This window comes from Adiantum capillus-veneris, chromosome 13 (assembly GCF_014529385.1).
Source record: "Adiantum capillus-veneris isolate H3 chromosome 13, ASM1452938v2, whole genome shotgun sequence".
NCBI classification, from domain to species: domain Eukaryota; kingdom Viridiplantae; phylum Streptophyta; class Polypodiopsida; order Polypodiales; family Pteridaceae; genus Adiantum; species Adiantum capillus-veneris.
Window position 1 is genome coordinate 120,386,274 of NC_140943.1, and position 16,110 is coordinate 120,402,383.

The 16,110-nt window shown below is 45.2% G+C and overlaps 1 protein-coding gene across 1 annotated transcript in view; it reads left to right on the forward strand.

Moving 5' to 3' along the window:
- The window catches only part of LOC147444764 (nifU-like protein 5, mitochondrial), a 119,949-nt gene that overhangs the window by 57,576 nt on the left and 46,263 nt on the right, over positions 1 to 16,110 (forward strand). Inside the window, exon 4 of the mRNA XM_086527295.1 lies at positions 2,705 to 2,808. Coding sequence (XP_086383421.1) covers positions 2,705 to 2,808 — 104 coding nt within the window. The remainder of the gene's footprint in view (positions 1 to 2,704; positions 2,809 to 16,110) is intronic.

Here is a 16,110-nt window from a genome sequence, read left to right on the forward strand (position 1 = left end):
AACTCCACATCGAGACGAATCTAGAGATGCATCAAATCAGCCCCGAAGGTGCTTCATTTCGAAGAGTTACTGCGGCGACATTCCCCCTTCGAGTTAGTGTTTGCATTTGAGGTATTGCATGTGTGTACATTCTATTTGCGCAAGCAAAAGCAATTACCACATCGGTAACGTTGTAGGGGGCCCTTGAGAGGGTTGGTTGGGACCCTATCGGGTGTCGTGTCTGCTCTCTCTCTTTTTGTTCTAGTCTTTTTGTACCTTGACATGGTATCAAATTCACAATTTTGTAACAGTTTGGTCTCATAGGTCATTTTGGCCTTTTGAAGACGTTAATATAACATTTCATTTCATTTCATTTCTCTCTCTCTCTCTCTCTCCCTCTCTCTCTCTCTCTCTCTCTCTCTCTCTCTACACCTCTACCTCTCTTTCTCATTCTCTTTGAAAGGAACCATCATTCTTGCTAAGCAACACACATTCAAGCAAGGAAAGAAGTAAAGATTTGTGGAAGTGTAAAGTCTAGATCTTGTCAACCATTTCAATTCCGCTGCACCTGACATTGGTAACACTGCAAAACAGAACCTCAAACATGAGAGATTTTTATTTTTTTATGGTTATTAGCGGATTAGTGCAAAATTTTCCAAGCTCTAATACGGGACACTCCTCCCACTTTTGGAACAACAGTCCTTCCATGGTGCTTAGGACCGTGCTCCTTGAGCGTTGGAAAATAGCAACCAGGTGTATACCGGGTGTTGCATGCGGGGTGCGCACTGCGCCGATGAGAGGGTAGATAGTTGCCCTGAAGATAAGTCTATGACCTTCCTTGAGCACAAGAGCAAAAGTCCTTGCATAGTCAAGACTCGTAGCAGTATGGAGACCTCTCCCAATTCAGAAGGTGAGCAAGTTTCTCCTTTGGATCCTCCAAGGAGCCCTCCTCATATTCCACTAGATCCTTCATCTACCCCTCTACCCTTACCACCTAATCCCATGGATTCCATGATGCGGATGATGATGGAGATGATGATGCGGCAAGATGAGGCACGACGATAAGAGCGTGTGGAAGTGGCGGAGCGAAAGAAATGTCAATTGGCGACCGAAGCCGAGGCTTGACGGCAAGGGAGGGCAGCCATACGTGATCTCATCGAACTAATTCCCAAGAAAATTACGTTCAGTAATTATGATGGTAAGGTGGATGCGATTGTTATGTATTCTTCTAGGTATATCTATTCTGGGTCGCATCAATTTACATCTTATTTTTTGGTTGTTAGAAAGTCTGATAATAACAAAGTTCTCTTGGCTTCCATGCATCTCACAGGTGATGCTATCACTTGGAAGGATGAGTGGATGGAGGAGGAGGAGGAGGCCCACAAGGCAGCCCTTGCCAAGTCTCTCCTCGTTTCCCCTCTCAAGCTTAGCTGGGAAGAGTTTGAGGAGGATCTAAAGACTCGCTTCTTGCCTCTACAATACCCAAAGTGATTGAAGGAGGATTTTTAGGCTTTGTCTCAACAAGGTAAACTTGTGATGTCGTATGGTAACCGTGTGTCCCAGTTAGATGAACATTTGAGGAAATCGGATGAGGAAAGGTTGGCGGCCTCTTTGGATTGGACCACTCGATCAAGTTTGACGTGGAAGCCGGCCCTTCATCTGAAGTATATTGGGATCTTGGTGAGTCACGAGTGGCATTGGCTGTCGGATGTACAGGGACATGCTCCAGTCACCTTTTTAGAGTATTTTGGCACGATCGGCCGCACATTATTTGCGAATAAGAAGATGCCCAAACGACAGAGGAAGTGGCTACATGCAGGTTTATCGCATGCTTTTCTATATCAGTTTTGGTCTACGTTGTGGGTTGTGAGAGTGGCACCTTATTTCTATTGGCTGCTTACTCATAGTGGTCTTCGAGTTGGCTGTTGGTGTGCTCATATGGGATTCAATCCTCTATACATATGTTGTACATGTAGGATTGTGGAGACTCCTAGCTACTGCCTTTGCGGATGCTTCACATCACTGTGTGGAGAGCTCTTGCATTACTTCTTTCTAAAGCAAGGATCTAGTTTGGCTTTCTTACGTGGGGAGCAGTCTCGTGGGTGATGCATTGTCCTGGCGGTCATTTGTTTTTTGATGCTGCTGCCATTGATCCGGTTTTTATGCTGATAGTCTCAGGGTATCTCATGGGCATGATGCTCCTAGGTCTTGAGATGAGGTTCTGCATGCTAGTTGCTATTACATTGTGGAGTGTTTGGCGAGCTCCTTGGACCTCCTTGCAGACATTTGGGTGGATATTATCCAAACTCTATAGAGCTAGTGAGATTCAACAGCGGGTTCCTTGAGGGTAGCCGTTGAGCCAGGCGAGTGGCTCACTCCGAGATGTTTTTCAGTTTTGTCAGAGGTCACATTTAGTGGCATTTCTCCCCACCGCAGTGGTTCATCCTGCACTCCTCTCACATCCCACCTTGAGGAGTTGCATTTGGTAGATTCTTCCATATCCAACTTTGGTTTTTATAGCCTTGTACATTCTACGAGAGAGGCTATTTCTAGCATCTCAAGGGTTCTATTGTACTTAAATTTATACAGATGATCTTTCCATGAGAGAGAGAGAGAGAGAGAGAGAGAGAGAGAGAGAGAGAGAGAGAGAGAGAGAGAGAGAGAGAGAGAGAGAGAGAGAGAGAGAGGAATGGAATGCTAATTAAGTATTTTTGAAGGTGTGCAGGATGATGATGAGACTGTCGCAATGATCAAAGAGTTACTTGAGACAAGAATACGTCCTACCGTGCAAGATGATGGTGGTGATATAGAATATTACGGCTTTGATGCGTAAGTGCTTTTCATAATAATTACTTTTTGATGTTTTTGTTTTTCTTGAGGACAATCTATATCTTTTCAAAATTATCAATGATAGTATGAGGGTAATTATTAGTTGAAAAGTCCACTGAAAGAGAGGGTAAGACTGAGTGAAAAGGAACGAAACCCAGGCTTAAACTTGTACGGGGTATGGTTGAAATTTTTTTGTGCACACAATTGGGAGAGACAGAACAACATTCTTACCAATATTCAAGAAATTGGCTAGTCATTTCATAGATAGAATATAAGATATGTAGAAGACTTTAATCGGCAAAAGACTTGCATACATACATACATACCACACGCGCGTGCAACCCCCCCCCCCCCCTCAAAAGCAATGTCACATGAAACGTTTCGAGGTTTCAATTGTTTCGGGGTTTCAAGTTTTTGAAACGTTTCGTTACGACATAGGAGAAAAATGAAACATAGGTTCCTATTTTTCTTGTAATATGTATGCATATGTAGGTATTTCTATCGATATCCGTATGGACTATCTATGTCACAAATGGCTGAAATTGCAACCCAGATTTTCCGGCGTAAAATCCATTGACAAGTTGACGTGGCAGTTGTACGGAAATCTGCTTTTTCAGTGCTGGCTGATTTTTGGACTGCTTTTGGGCGTGTTGCTTTATTTTTAAAAGCTTTTAAAGTTGAATGCTTTTGGGGCTCTGCTTTTGGGCTTCCCTTGTATGAATAAATAAGTGGGCAGGGCCTCACTTTTCAGAGCATATGGATGGAGAGTTTGAGAGTGAGCACCTACCCACTCTCTTGTACTTTGAATACAGATTAATACAAAAAGAAATACTGAAAGGGGCGCTAGTCTTTGGGGCCAATATCTCTAGGCACGGAACTACGCCAGGCCGTGTCGACTTAATTGTGAAGTGTGAACTATTTTGAAGTGAATCTCTGCTGTGTTGCGGTAGAATCTTGACTTGGGGTGTCCAAGTTTGTTACAATCTACGTATATGCGCTTGCATGCATGTATACGTATATATGTATACACACACATGTAACTAGATAAATAGAAATGCATTCTCAGGGCAATTTGAAATTATCATTCTTTGACTCTCAATGTGGATGGTCTCGGGTACCTATCATTTGTTTACAATTAAACTATGAAATAAAGCAAAGCTTGAATAAGAAGCGGAAAAACATAAGATCTAAAAGCTGCGAGAGAGAGAGAGAGAGAGAGAGAGAGAGAGAGAGAGAGAGAGAGAGAGAGAGAGAGAGAGAGAGAGAGAGAGAGACCCTTGGTACATTGGGATTTGATTTGTCACACTCTATTGCGAGAGTTGCAACATATTTTTTGATACAGGGGAGATGCCTCTTGCTATTTCATATGGGCTAGTATCTCTTATACCAAAAGGTGGGGACTCTACTTATATACACGAGTGACGCCCGATTACTCTCATGTCTTCTGTGTACAAGATTCTAGCCCGTATGATTGGTGCTCAATTGCGACCATTTATGCCTGATCTCATTCATGCTTCATAAACTGTTTTTGTTCAGGATAGATGTATCCTGGACAACATTTTCACTTTTTATGAGACTTTGGAGTGGGCACAACAGTCTGGGCAGCCGGTGACTCTTATACTTCTTGACTTCGAGAAGGCCCATGATCGTGTGGATTGGGTTTTTCTATAAGGCACGCTACGATGGATGGGTTTTCCTACACGGTGGATTATGGGGGTTTCTTCTTTATACAGATTTTCTGGTAATGTAGTTGCTATCAATGGTCGTATTGGTCGTTGGTTTCACCTCTCGAGATCTGTGCGACAGGGATGTCCTTTGGCTCCTTACTTTTTCTTGTTCTTTGCGGAGGTTGTCTTTATACTTGCGTGGCAAGACTCCTTCATTGCACGGTCTTCACATGCCAGTGCAAGGGGAACCAAATTTATTGGATCAAGAGTACACAGATGATACCTTGGTTTGCTCTCAGTATGCACCTCATTTGCTGGATAGATTGTGGGATGCTCTTACTGTTTTTTGCATTGCTAGCGGAGCTCTTATCAATTGGAATAAATCGATTGGTTTTCTAATTGGTGTTGATGAAGCTCCACAATGGAGTGTGCAGAATGGGTTTACTTGGTTAGCTCCTGGACAGTCATGCCGTTACTTGGGCTTTCAGGTCGGCATTGATGTATCGCTGGAACAACAATTTGAGCCAGTTCTACAATTAGTTAAGAGGAAGCTTTGTCATTGGTCGTCTATGCATCTCTCTCTTGCGGGCAGAGCCTTGATTGTGAACCAGTTTCCATAGTTACCTGGAACGGGAAATCGGAACGGGGAACAGGAACGGCAACATGCATGAATTGCCATTCCTGTTACGGATACTCACGATTAAAACACAGAACGGGGCTCTGGGACGGGAAATTGGGATGAGAACGGGGAACGAGGACCTGAAAATGGCCATTCCCTGTAACTATACCAGGTTCTCTGTAACAAACTTGGACACTCCACGTCAAGAATCAACCGCGACAGCACCAAATAACCACTTCAAAACAATTCACAGATCACAATAGATTTGCATTGGCCCGGCGGAGTTCCGTGCCTGGAGATATTGGCCCCAAAGACTGGCGCCCCTTTCGGTATTTCTTTTTGTATTAATCAATCATCAAAGTACAAGAGAGCGGTTAGGGTTTCACTCTCAGACTCTGCGTCCAGATGCTCTGAGAAGTGAGGCCCTGACCACTAATTTAAAGGTTACAAGGGATGGCCAAAAGCAGGGCCCCAAAAGATTTTAAAATCAAAAGCATCAGTTCTCTCTCTCTCTTAGAGAGTCTTTTCTCTTTTTTTTTTAATAAAAAAAAGCAAAAGCAAAATTCGCGTCGCTCTGATACCACTGTAACAAACTTGGACACTCCAAGTCAAGAATCAACCGCGACAACACCAAATAACCACTTCAAAACAATTCACAGATCACAATAGATTTGCACTGGCCCGGCGGAGTTCCGTGCCTAGAGATATTGGCCCCAAAGACTGGCGCCCCTTTCGGTATTTCTTTTTGTATTAATCAATCATCAAGGTACAAGAGAGCGGTTAGGGTTTCACTCTCAGACTCTGCGTCCAGATGCTCTGACAAGTGAGGCCCTCACCACTAATTTAAAGGTTACAAGGGATGCCCAAAAGCAGAGCCCCAAAAGCTTTTAAAATCAAAAGCATCAGTTCTCTCTCTCTCTTAGAGAGTCTTTTCTCTTTTTTTTTATAAAAAAAAGCAAAAGCAAAATTCGCGTCGCTCATCGTTTTTCAATTTTTTTTTTTTTAAAATAAATAATCCGCCTCTGCGATTTCCGGAATTTAGGGTTTTTGGCAAAAATTAGGGTTTGCAGGAATTTTAGGGTTTCTGGCAGAAATTAGGGTTTCTGCTATCCGCCACGTCATCACTTTGTGACATAACCCCCTCTTGAAAGCATTGTAATCGACCGCGATTACGCCTGCATAACCGACAAAAGCCATAAACCGTCTTAGCAGACACTGACTGTTAGTACCTACGTACTAGGAACGCACATCTAGCACATGTACAAAATCGACAGTCACATCACACGACATCACAGGACATCACCAGACATCACAGGACATCACATGACATTCAACATTCATTCGGATCTTAGACCATGATTTATCGGCAATGTAGCTAGCAATCACATCTAGGTCCAATCGGGACCTCATCGATGTCCGATTGACTAACCCCTATTGCAACCATGTCTATTCGAGATCAAGTAGACCAAAATGCTGCAGTCATTTCGGCTATCAGTTCCTGCACTCACAAGAAGTCAAGAACAAATCAGTATCATAATCAGGAATTCCATTTCATAAAGTCATCCAGCAGAATACTGTCAGCTCTCAGTATCCCTGAAGCTCAAAGAGACATCAGTGACTTTAGTATCAAAATCGAGGGATCTGTTGACAAAGGAGTGGAGTGACTCTCCTCTTGTGCATCCCACTGCACCAGATCTCCGGCCAAGCTGAATTCTGGGTTCCGTTTGGAGTAGACTATGTTAAACCAAAACATCGAGGTAAAGTTTCACAATCCGAGGAGTATCTGCTAGGTCCTCCTCCTCCATCCACTTCGCATCAAATGTAGGAAAGTTCTTGAACTTAACCAAGAACCGCCTTCGGACTTTACCTTTCTTCGTATCATTATGTGCCAAAATCTGTTCAGGAACAAGGATCTCCTCGTTTTCTTCCACTTTGGGTTGCTCATCAGGCTCCCCATCATCAGGCACATCACCTTAACAGGTTTCAAGATACTCACATGCAATGCATTGTGAATCCTCCAAGTATCTGGCAGTTTCAATCGGAAGGAGATATCATTCATCTTTTCTGTAATCTGGAAAGGTCCGTAGTATCACATACTAAGCTTTGGAAAAAGCCTCTCCTTTCCTTTTTTCTTTCTTAGGCGTGCCTTCTCAAAAGTAAGAGCACCCAATCATCCTCCTTCAGTTTCAAGTCGCGACGATGGCGATCCGCTGCCTTTTTCTGTCGTTCTTGAGACTCCTGCAAAGTCTTGCGAACCTTGGCAAAAGCCGTATTCAAGTCTCGCGAATATTCATCCGCTTCAAATTTCTAATCTTTCGTGCTCAGGAAGGATGGAACCTTCGCAGCAGTTTCAACAATCTCACATGGCGTCTTCCCCGTCGAAGAGTGTATCATGTTATTGTAGGCAAATTCCACCAAAGGTAAGTTCTTTTCCCATTGAGTCTTCTGATGCGAGATACAAGACTTCAATAAATCTAAAATCACTGAATTGGCAATTTCAGATTGCCCGTCAGTCTGCAAGTGGAACGATGACGAGAACTGCAACCGCGTGCCAATGTTCTCCCAAATTGCCTTTCAAAACAAACTCATAAATCTGGGGTCTCTGTTGGAGACAATCGTCTCAGGCGTGCCATGTAATCGGAAAATCATCGTGATCATTCTGTATTCTCGGGAGATAAAAAAAAATGAAATCCATTTCAATATTTTCCCAGGGGCGGGTGGGTATGGGTAAAGGCTGTAACAATCCTTGCGCCTTATGCCTGTCAAACTTGACCTTCTGGCATACCAAGCAACTGCGCACAAACTCTTCTACATCCTTTTTCAGTCTCCGCCAAAAGAAATCTCTCGCTACCCCTTTCATGGTGGTAGCAATACCGCGGTGACCCGTAAAAGGTGGACAATGGCAATCAGTCATAACCTTTTTCCTCAACGGCTGTGTAACGCACAACATAGTCTTTTTCATCAAGTAGCCTTCCCGAAGGGAGTATCCAGCTACTGTCTCCCCATCCCGTATCCGTGTGAAAATATCTGCAAAATCTGTATCTATGGCACACTGATCGACCATATCCTCGAAGCTCCTATGATGTATCGCGGAAATAGCCAGAACCAACGGTTTCCGAGACAAAGCATCTGCCACCACATTCTTTTGTCCCTGCACATGGACAATCTTGAAGTGGAACTGTGACAAGATGTTTGCCCACCGCATCTGCTTTTCCGAAAGCTGCTTCTGTGACAAGAAGTAGCGCAAACTCTGATGGTCTGTAAAGACAGTAAAATCCGCTCCGAGTAGGTAATGCCGCCACTGAGTAAGAGCATGGATAACCGCCAAAAGCTCTTTCTCATAGATCTGTGCTGTAGTCTCCGGCCTAGAGAACAAACGGCTCTTGTAAGCTATGACATGGCCTTCTTGCATCAAGACCGCACCCAGACTACGACCACAAGCATCACAAAATACTTCAAATGACTTCTGCAAGTCCGGTAAAGTCAAAATAGGTCCCGTAGTCAATTTCTCTTTCAACGTCTGAAAGGTAGTCACCTCTGTGGGTCCCCACGAAAAAGGTACTCCTTTCTGTGTCAAGGTATGCAAAGGGGAAGCAACCGCTGCAAACTTTCGTATGAACCGCCTGTAGTACGAACACAGTCCCAAGAAGCTTCTAACTTTATGGGCATTCCTCAAATCGGGCCAATCACGGATAGTCTCTATCTTGGCCGGATCCATTTGCACTCCTGCGGCTGACACAATGTGTCCCAAAAAGTGTATCTCTGGTAGGAAAAATTCACTTTTCTTTGCATTAATCACTAACTTGTGATCTCGTAATGCCTGAAAGACCTGAAGCAGATGATCTTTGTGTTCTGCCTCATTTTTGGAGAAAACAATGATGTCGTCAAAGAAAGTGCCAACAAATAGCTTGTATTCTCGAAAAATCCTATCCATCATCCGGTTAAATGTCGCAGGAGTATTGGTTAAGCCAAAAGGCATCACCAAAAACTCAAATAACCCAAAAGTCGTCCGAAAAGCTGTCTTGTAGACGTCTCCCGGTGTTATTCTGATCTGATGATATCCACTCTTCAAGTCAATCCTGCTAAAGCATGAGGATCCCTGTAACCTGTCGAGAATATCATCGATCCTAGGAATCGGAAATCTATTGAGAGTGCTATAATCGATGCACATTCTACATGATCCGTCTTCTTCAAAACCAACAACACTGGAGAGCAATACTGTGAAGTACTAGGCTGGACAAGACCCTTTTCCAAGAGGTCTTTCACTGAGTTCATAATCTTTTCATTCTGTACTCGGCTCACACGATAAGGTGGCCGATTCGGTGGCGTGCTTCCAGATATCAGATCAATGGTATGATCTTCAGGCCCTGTCAAAAGCAATCGGCATGAGCGTGAAGAAAAAAAAATCTTGGCGTTCTTTTCTTCAGGTCAAAACATATTCAACCTTTATCCATCGTTCAGTTCTCCCAAAAGAATGAGTAAGAAAACTGAAGTTCATCAAGTACAATCTCTAAGCCCTTCATTTATCAAAGTCGCTTTCTCGGCCCGGTAGTCAACCACGGCGTAGTTCTTGTGGTACCAAGGGATCCCGAGTAGAACGTCACTCACGTGCCCTGAACACCCCTGTCATTGCAAACGAAGTTTGCCAATGCTCGGTGTAATGGCAACATCCCATCCGGGTGCCAGTCGAACTACCTCCGCCTGTGGCGTCAATCTGTCGGGCGTAGTTCCAAATCGAGTCGCCAATTCCAAGTGAAAAGAATTTTGCCTTGGCTCCTTCAAAAGGGCTTCCTGATCCTTCGCTTTGCCCCGAAAGCGGCAAAGTTTGTACTTTCATTCATTAGATTCGGTGCAGGTCCCACGCCATGTGGTACCAGTTCTGCTTTTCTATCTGCCTTTTCTGCCACATTCCTCAGCTGCTCTCGAACTCTCAGACCTGTCGTCGTCTTTATCATTCTGTTCTTTCTGTGCCTTATCAGGGCACTTTGCGGAAATATGTCCATGTTCCCCGCATCCAAAGCACTTCCCCTCTCTGATGAAGCGAGCTCTCTCCTCAGGAGTAAGCTTGGGTCGTGCATCCTTTTTTTTTTTTTTTCTTTGGGTTGCTCTTTTTCATTCTACTTTCATTCCCAGAAGTCTGTTCGGCTCGTTGTGTCATGGCCTCATCTGTGGGGTAGGTCAGACTGCCAGAGTGAATTGCAAAGCCCCGCTTCGCATGACTCATCAACTCCTGAATAGAAGCTGACTTCTGTTCCAAGCAGTGGTCTCGGATCTCTGTAGGTAGACCCAAGGTAAACCGCTCAATCTGTTCTCTGAACGAGATCTTCTTGAATGAAGAGGCGGGTAGAAAAGAGCTCCAGAATCTTTCACAATAAGAATTCACTGTATCGCTCTTGGTCATCCGGAGATGGTTCGAAGCAGCTCGTATATCTCGCTCAAACTCTTGAGTCAACCAAGAAGAAATAAAAAGCCTCTTGAATTTCAGCCATGTAACTGGCACAGTCTTGCTTAATAGAAGCGTGGACCACCAAGTACGAGCATTCCCCTTAGAGTAAGAGGCAGCTCTTCGAATCTTGGAGTGCTCTGAATAGCGTCCTCCCGCGAAAGCGATGTCAAACTGCTGTATAAAAGACAAAGCCTTCGAAGCATCTGAGTATCCTGAAAAGTATCAAACTTGATCGTGTGGCCACCTGCCTTAAACTCTCGGACTTTCTGGCTTTTATCTTCGAGAAAGTCATACTGGTTGGCTTTGTAAAAATTCTTCTTGTTCGCATAAAACTTTCCGTCATCGGAATCTGAGCTGTCTGTAGACGAGTCCTCAGTAGAATTGTTTGTCTCTGGGCGAGATTTAGCCTTCTTTGCCTTTCTCTTGCCCTTTCCAAAGCGTTGCTTCTTGCTTCGCTTTTTACCTTTTCTGTCTTCTTCGCTTGAATCCGAGGAGCTAGAAGAACTGTCAGAAGAAGAAGAAGAAGAACTGGATAGGTCTTCAAACTTGACGCGCTTCTTCAATTTCTTTGCCTTGTCAAATGTCGACCGACGACCCAAATATCCCGGGAAGTCAGTGCCTTTCTTCTGCTTTTTGCCGTGCTTTTTGGCTTTCTTTTGCGTGTCAAAAAGCTGAGCAATCCGTGCGTCAACCACGTTCTCCAGTTCCTTCTCTGTATATTTCTTGGAGGCAGAAGGTTTCTTGAGAGCGGGTTTCGGGAGTGGTGTTGTGGTTCTCTGCCACTCCATCTGTACCTCTTCCAAAGAGGTCTGGTTCATATATTTTGCCATCTTCGGGTCCTTGGCAAAATTGAGCATCATCTTTGTTGCATCGCTGATCAACTGGTGACGCTCTATCTCTCGCCGCTCCGCCTAAGTAGGCCAAGGCGGGCCATACTCTTTGCCTGAATCTTCGTTATCATCCCAGCCTGCATCTCTAGATGCAGAGGGAGTCGACTGATCATTGCTTGAAGCCATAGGTGCCGCGGAAAAAAAGTTCGGGGATCGGATTTCCCGTAGAAGAGAAATCGGCCGTGCTCTGATACCACTGTAACAAACTTGGACACTCCAAGTCCAGAATCAACCGCGACAGCACCAAATAACCACTTCAAAACAATTCACAGATCACAATAGATTTGCACTGGCCCGGCGGAGTTCCGTGCCTGGAGATATTGGCCCCAAAGAATGGCGCCCCTTTCGGTATTTCTTTTTGTATTTATCAATCATCAAAGTACAAGAGAGCGGTTAGGGTTTCACTCTCAGACTCTGCGTCCAGATGCTCTGAGAAGTGAGGCCTTGACCACTAATTTAAAGGTTACAAGGGATGCCCAAAAGCAGAGCCCCAAAAGCTTTTAAAATCAAAAGCATCAGTTCTCTCTCTCTCTTAGAGAGTCTTTTCTCTTTTTTTTTATAAAAAAAAGCAAAAGCAAAATTCGCGTCGCTCATCGTTTTCCAAATTTTTTTAAAAAAAATAAATAATCCGCCTCTGCGATTTCCGGAATTTAGGGTTTTTGGCAAAAATTAGGGTTTGCAGGAATTTTAGGGTTTCTGGCAGAAATTAGGGTTTCTACTGTCCGCCTCGTCATCACTTTGTGACATTCTCCTAGCAACTGTTTGGTACAACGCTTCTTGCTAGACTATGCATTCTGGGGTATTCATTCGGCTTCGGCGTTTGGTGCACAACTATTTTTGTGGAGGTTCGGATGGCATGCATGACACCCGTCCCAGAGTTAGCTGGTGTATCGTTATATTGCCTCGCGAAGAGGGAGGGTTGGGTATCATTGATCCAGAGATGCAGAGTGGTGCTCTGCTGTCTAAACTTATAGTTAGAGGCTTATTTCCTAGGGCTGAGCCTTGGAAACAATTTTTGTATCATGCTTTGTCCCGTGCAGTGCCACGTTTTGAATCATTAGATGCAGAGGGGCCTTGGCGCACGACTATATGTTTCATCTCTGATGCTCCTTTGGATTATACTCAGTTATCTCCTTTCATGAGATCACTTTTATGAATTTGGCCGATTGTACGTCAGGGTATGATTCGCCGAAGACCGCGATGCATCGAGGAGATTGAGAGACAACCCTTGTTTTGGAATGCATATGGTCGTGATCATGAGGGACGTCAGTTAGGGGAGCGGACTGGGCCAGATGGGATGATGGGCCAACAACTTTTGTACGGATCTGGTTAGAGGCAGGTTTGCTTGATGCGGATTTCATTAGCATTGAGTTCGGTATACGCAGGGGAGTTGCCACTCGAATGCTAGAGTTTGAGGATGCTCTTCCTCCGGATTGGCGACAAGCTATCCTGGGTGACTGAGATCTGCCCATGCATGAGGGCTGTTGGGCTTTTTTTTGATGATGACAGGCATCCATGCTTGGTGCGCAGAGGCACTCTTGTCTTCTCGCTTACACATCACGGACATAGTAGAGGGTACATGCGCCTGACATTTCAGGGCTCTTCTCCTTTGGATGAGCAACTTGAGTGGTAGGTGCGTTTGGTAAACGCTTATGTGTAGACCCCGTGTTTTCTTCAGAGGCAGTGTTATGGAGGTTGTGGGTTTGGGAAGGTTTGGGAGAGTGGATGTGGCAGAGACATATTGCAGAGGAGACGGTGTCATTTTTTGAGTACAACGCGCATTGGCAGAGATATCATTCCACGCCAGCTACAACATTGGTTGGAGCTGAAGCTCTCTCATGCATTCATGTATTAGTATTGGTCCTGCATTTGGAGCCTTCATGTCAGCCGTCGTATTTCGTATTTCCTTTGGATGCTAACACATGCTGGTCTCCCGGTTGGGACGTGGGCTGCTCGGGCAAGACATGATCCTGCTTGTCAGTGTTGTTCGACATAGGTGGAGGAGACTCTCCACCATTGTTTCTGGATTTGCCCAGATGCACATTATGTATGGCATGCTGTTTGCTGCCACAGTTTGTACCTCTTGTAGAAGACAGGCTCTCTTGCGCATCTCTAGAAGTCTCTCTATACTCAATATATAGCAACTGTTCTTTGAGAGAGAGAGAGAGAGAGAGAGAGAGAGAGAGAGAGAGAGAGAGAGAGAGAGAGAGAGAGAATTGATTCACAAAAAAAAAGCAAAAACATCGCTGAACTCCAAATTAGATAGTATACATTTAAAAACAGGAACTTTATAAACTTGCTTTTGGAAGGCTTTGCATTTCGCCAGGTTTCGTCGAAAGGTTTCACAAGTTTCGGGGTTTAGACGCATGAAACGGGTTTTTATGTCACTATGAAGTCCCCAAGGACTTGTAGATTTTCCCATCTGTTACGCTCAATCTCAATTAATAAACAAATACCCAAATGCGGGCACCGATAGTGGGGTTTGAGGGCCATGGACTCTCTTGTACACGAGTCCTCCTCTATCTCCATGTTGAGTGGTTGGTTTAAAGACTTCAAGTCAGTTTAACTCATGCAAGTTTTATTATCTTTGCATCAGACCACTCTTCGGAAGTGGCTACAAGTAGTGTGTCATCTAAGAGAGTGAGAAGTAAGTGTTGTTGGCACCAATGGATAATGGGGGGATGGTGAAGGTCATAACGTGTGTTGTTGTCACAAAATGAAAGGGTCTCACAATTCAAGTACTTAATGTAAATAAACATCACTTTTTAGGCCAGACTGGAGATATGAGAACAGAAGGTGAGAGAAAATCAACACGAGACTAGGATAGAGGTGGGATTGTCCCTTCCTTAAGAGTACAAGCACATGAATCGAAAGGTGGGGTTCAATACCCACTCCATCTTGATCTTTGTTTTGATGGCACTCGAGAGATCGCTCATTTATCTGAATCACGAGAGGGTATAACTCTCAACACCAACCTGATCTCAAGTTGTGGCTACCTTTCAAGGGTTTTTTTTTTAAAAGAAAAAGATCCTTCTATTAGTTAATATAAGTTATAACTGCCCATTGGGCTACAAACTGCCCAGCAAGAGAGGGGGCTACATCAGCTCGAGGGGAGACTCTCCCAATGAAAAAGTGAGCTATGTACAATGATGGCTAAATCAAGATATGGGAGGAGGAAACAACCACACAGGTCGCGTGTACTACCATCTAGGAGCCCCTTGGACCATGGTGTAGGAAGACCCTGTACGCCAAAGTCATAGGAATGCTTCGCGGCACTCCCACATACTGTCAGAGCTGCCTTGCAACCTCTTGAACTGACCTCGAACTGTGTGGTTCAGCCCCAGCCATATATCTCGTACAGTCTCCACCTGTGGGATGGAGCGCGTCTCGAAGATGCGGAAGCAATGAGCTTTCCATATGAACCAGAGAGTCAAGCTGCAGATAAGCTCCCAACTGAGGTCTCTATCATTGCTTCACTCCTGGGGCATAAGCTCTGTGACAAGCTGGAGTGTAGATCAGCCCTCTTGTATCACAATCATCCTGCTAGCTGAGGACAACTCAAAACGAAGTGCTGCGCCTGTGAGAGTGGACCAAGCAGCAACACCCCAGGCTTACTGACTAGCTAACGACAAGGCTGGCATCAGTTGAAGAATCCAAAGCCAAACGTGCTGTCTCATGGGGCAGTCCCATAGATAGTGCCTCTATGACTCAAGTGGGTGATCACATGCGGCACAACATACCGAATGTCCACTGTAGACCAATCAACTCTCCATTGTTGTAGCTCGATGGGTAACAAGCCATTCGAACATGGTGACTCTCCTCGGCTGTCTGCTGTTTCACAAGTGCTCCCAAAAGACTGTCAAGAACTCAACTGTGAGACCCTCCTCCTGCCAAGGCCCTGTCTTAGGAGAGCGAGCCCCTCTCCGAGCATCCAGTACAACCAGTATGTGGCGCCCAGTTGTACTGGGAAAAAGGAATCCGTGGGTGACCAAGTGAAGCAAAAGGGTCCTGCCAAAACCACTCCCGAGGGTCCCACCGCACTCGCGACAGAGGGTGACTCAAGCCCAGAGCCTCCAATATCCCGTCTCAAGATCTGTCGGGTTGGGATCCAGCACACAAATCCTCCCTCTGATGCCCACAACTGGAATCCGCTGAAAGCAGCACTGTGCTACCTTTGGTGCCTCAGTAGCAACTCTGTGGAGGCGACCCTCTCGCTGAACATGCAAAGGCCTGAGTCGGAGCATGCTCGAACTGCGATGAGGACTTCAAGACGGGTAAAGGTCCCCATCCAGCTGGGAGCCATCGGCTTGAGAGATGCGTGCCACTCTGCTGGTATAGCCTCTACGATGTCGTGACATGTTTTGTACCCCCCCTCATACCGCGCATTTGCATGCTCCGACTCTCCTCAGGGAGTGCTGTAAACTGCAACTAGCCCTCGAGGGTGCGGAATGGACCCTTTGCCTTGGGACCCCAAGAGACATGGGGTCTACTGCCAATCATGTGACCTTGCTGTGTATTGACCAATGGGATCCATGTGATAGGCTGCCTCAAGCACTCCTCAATGCATGTGGGCTGGTGCTGCTCAAGTCCCCCCCTCAGTTGCTCCCAAGACCGAAGTAAGCTCAACGCGAAACGGTCCTCCCATCTCCTGCTTAGGCCCACTCTGCGTATCTTTGTGGA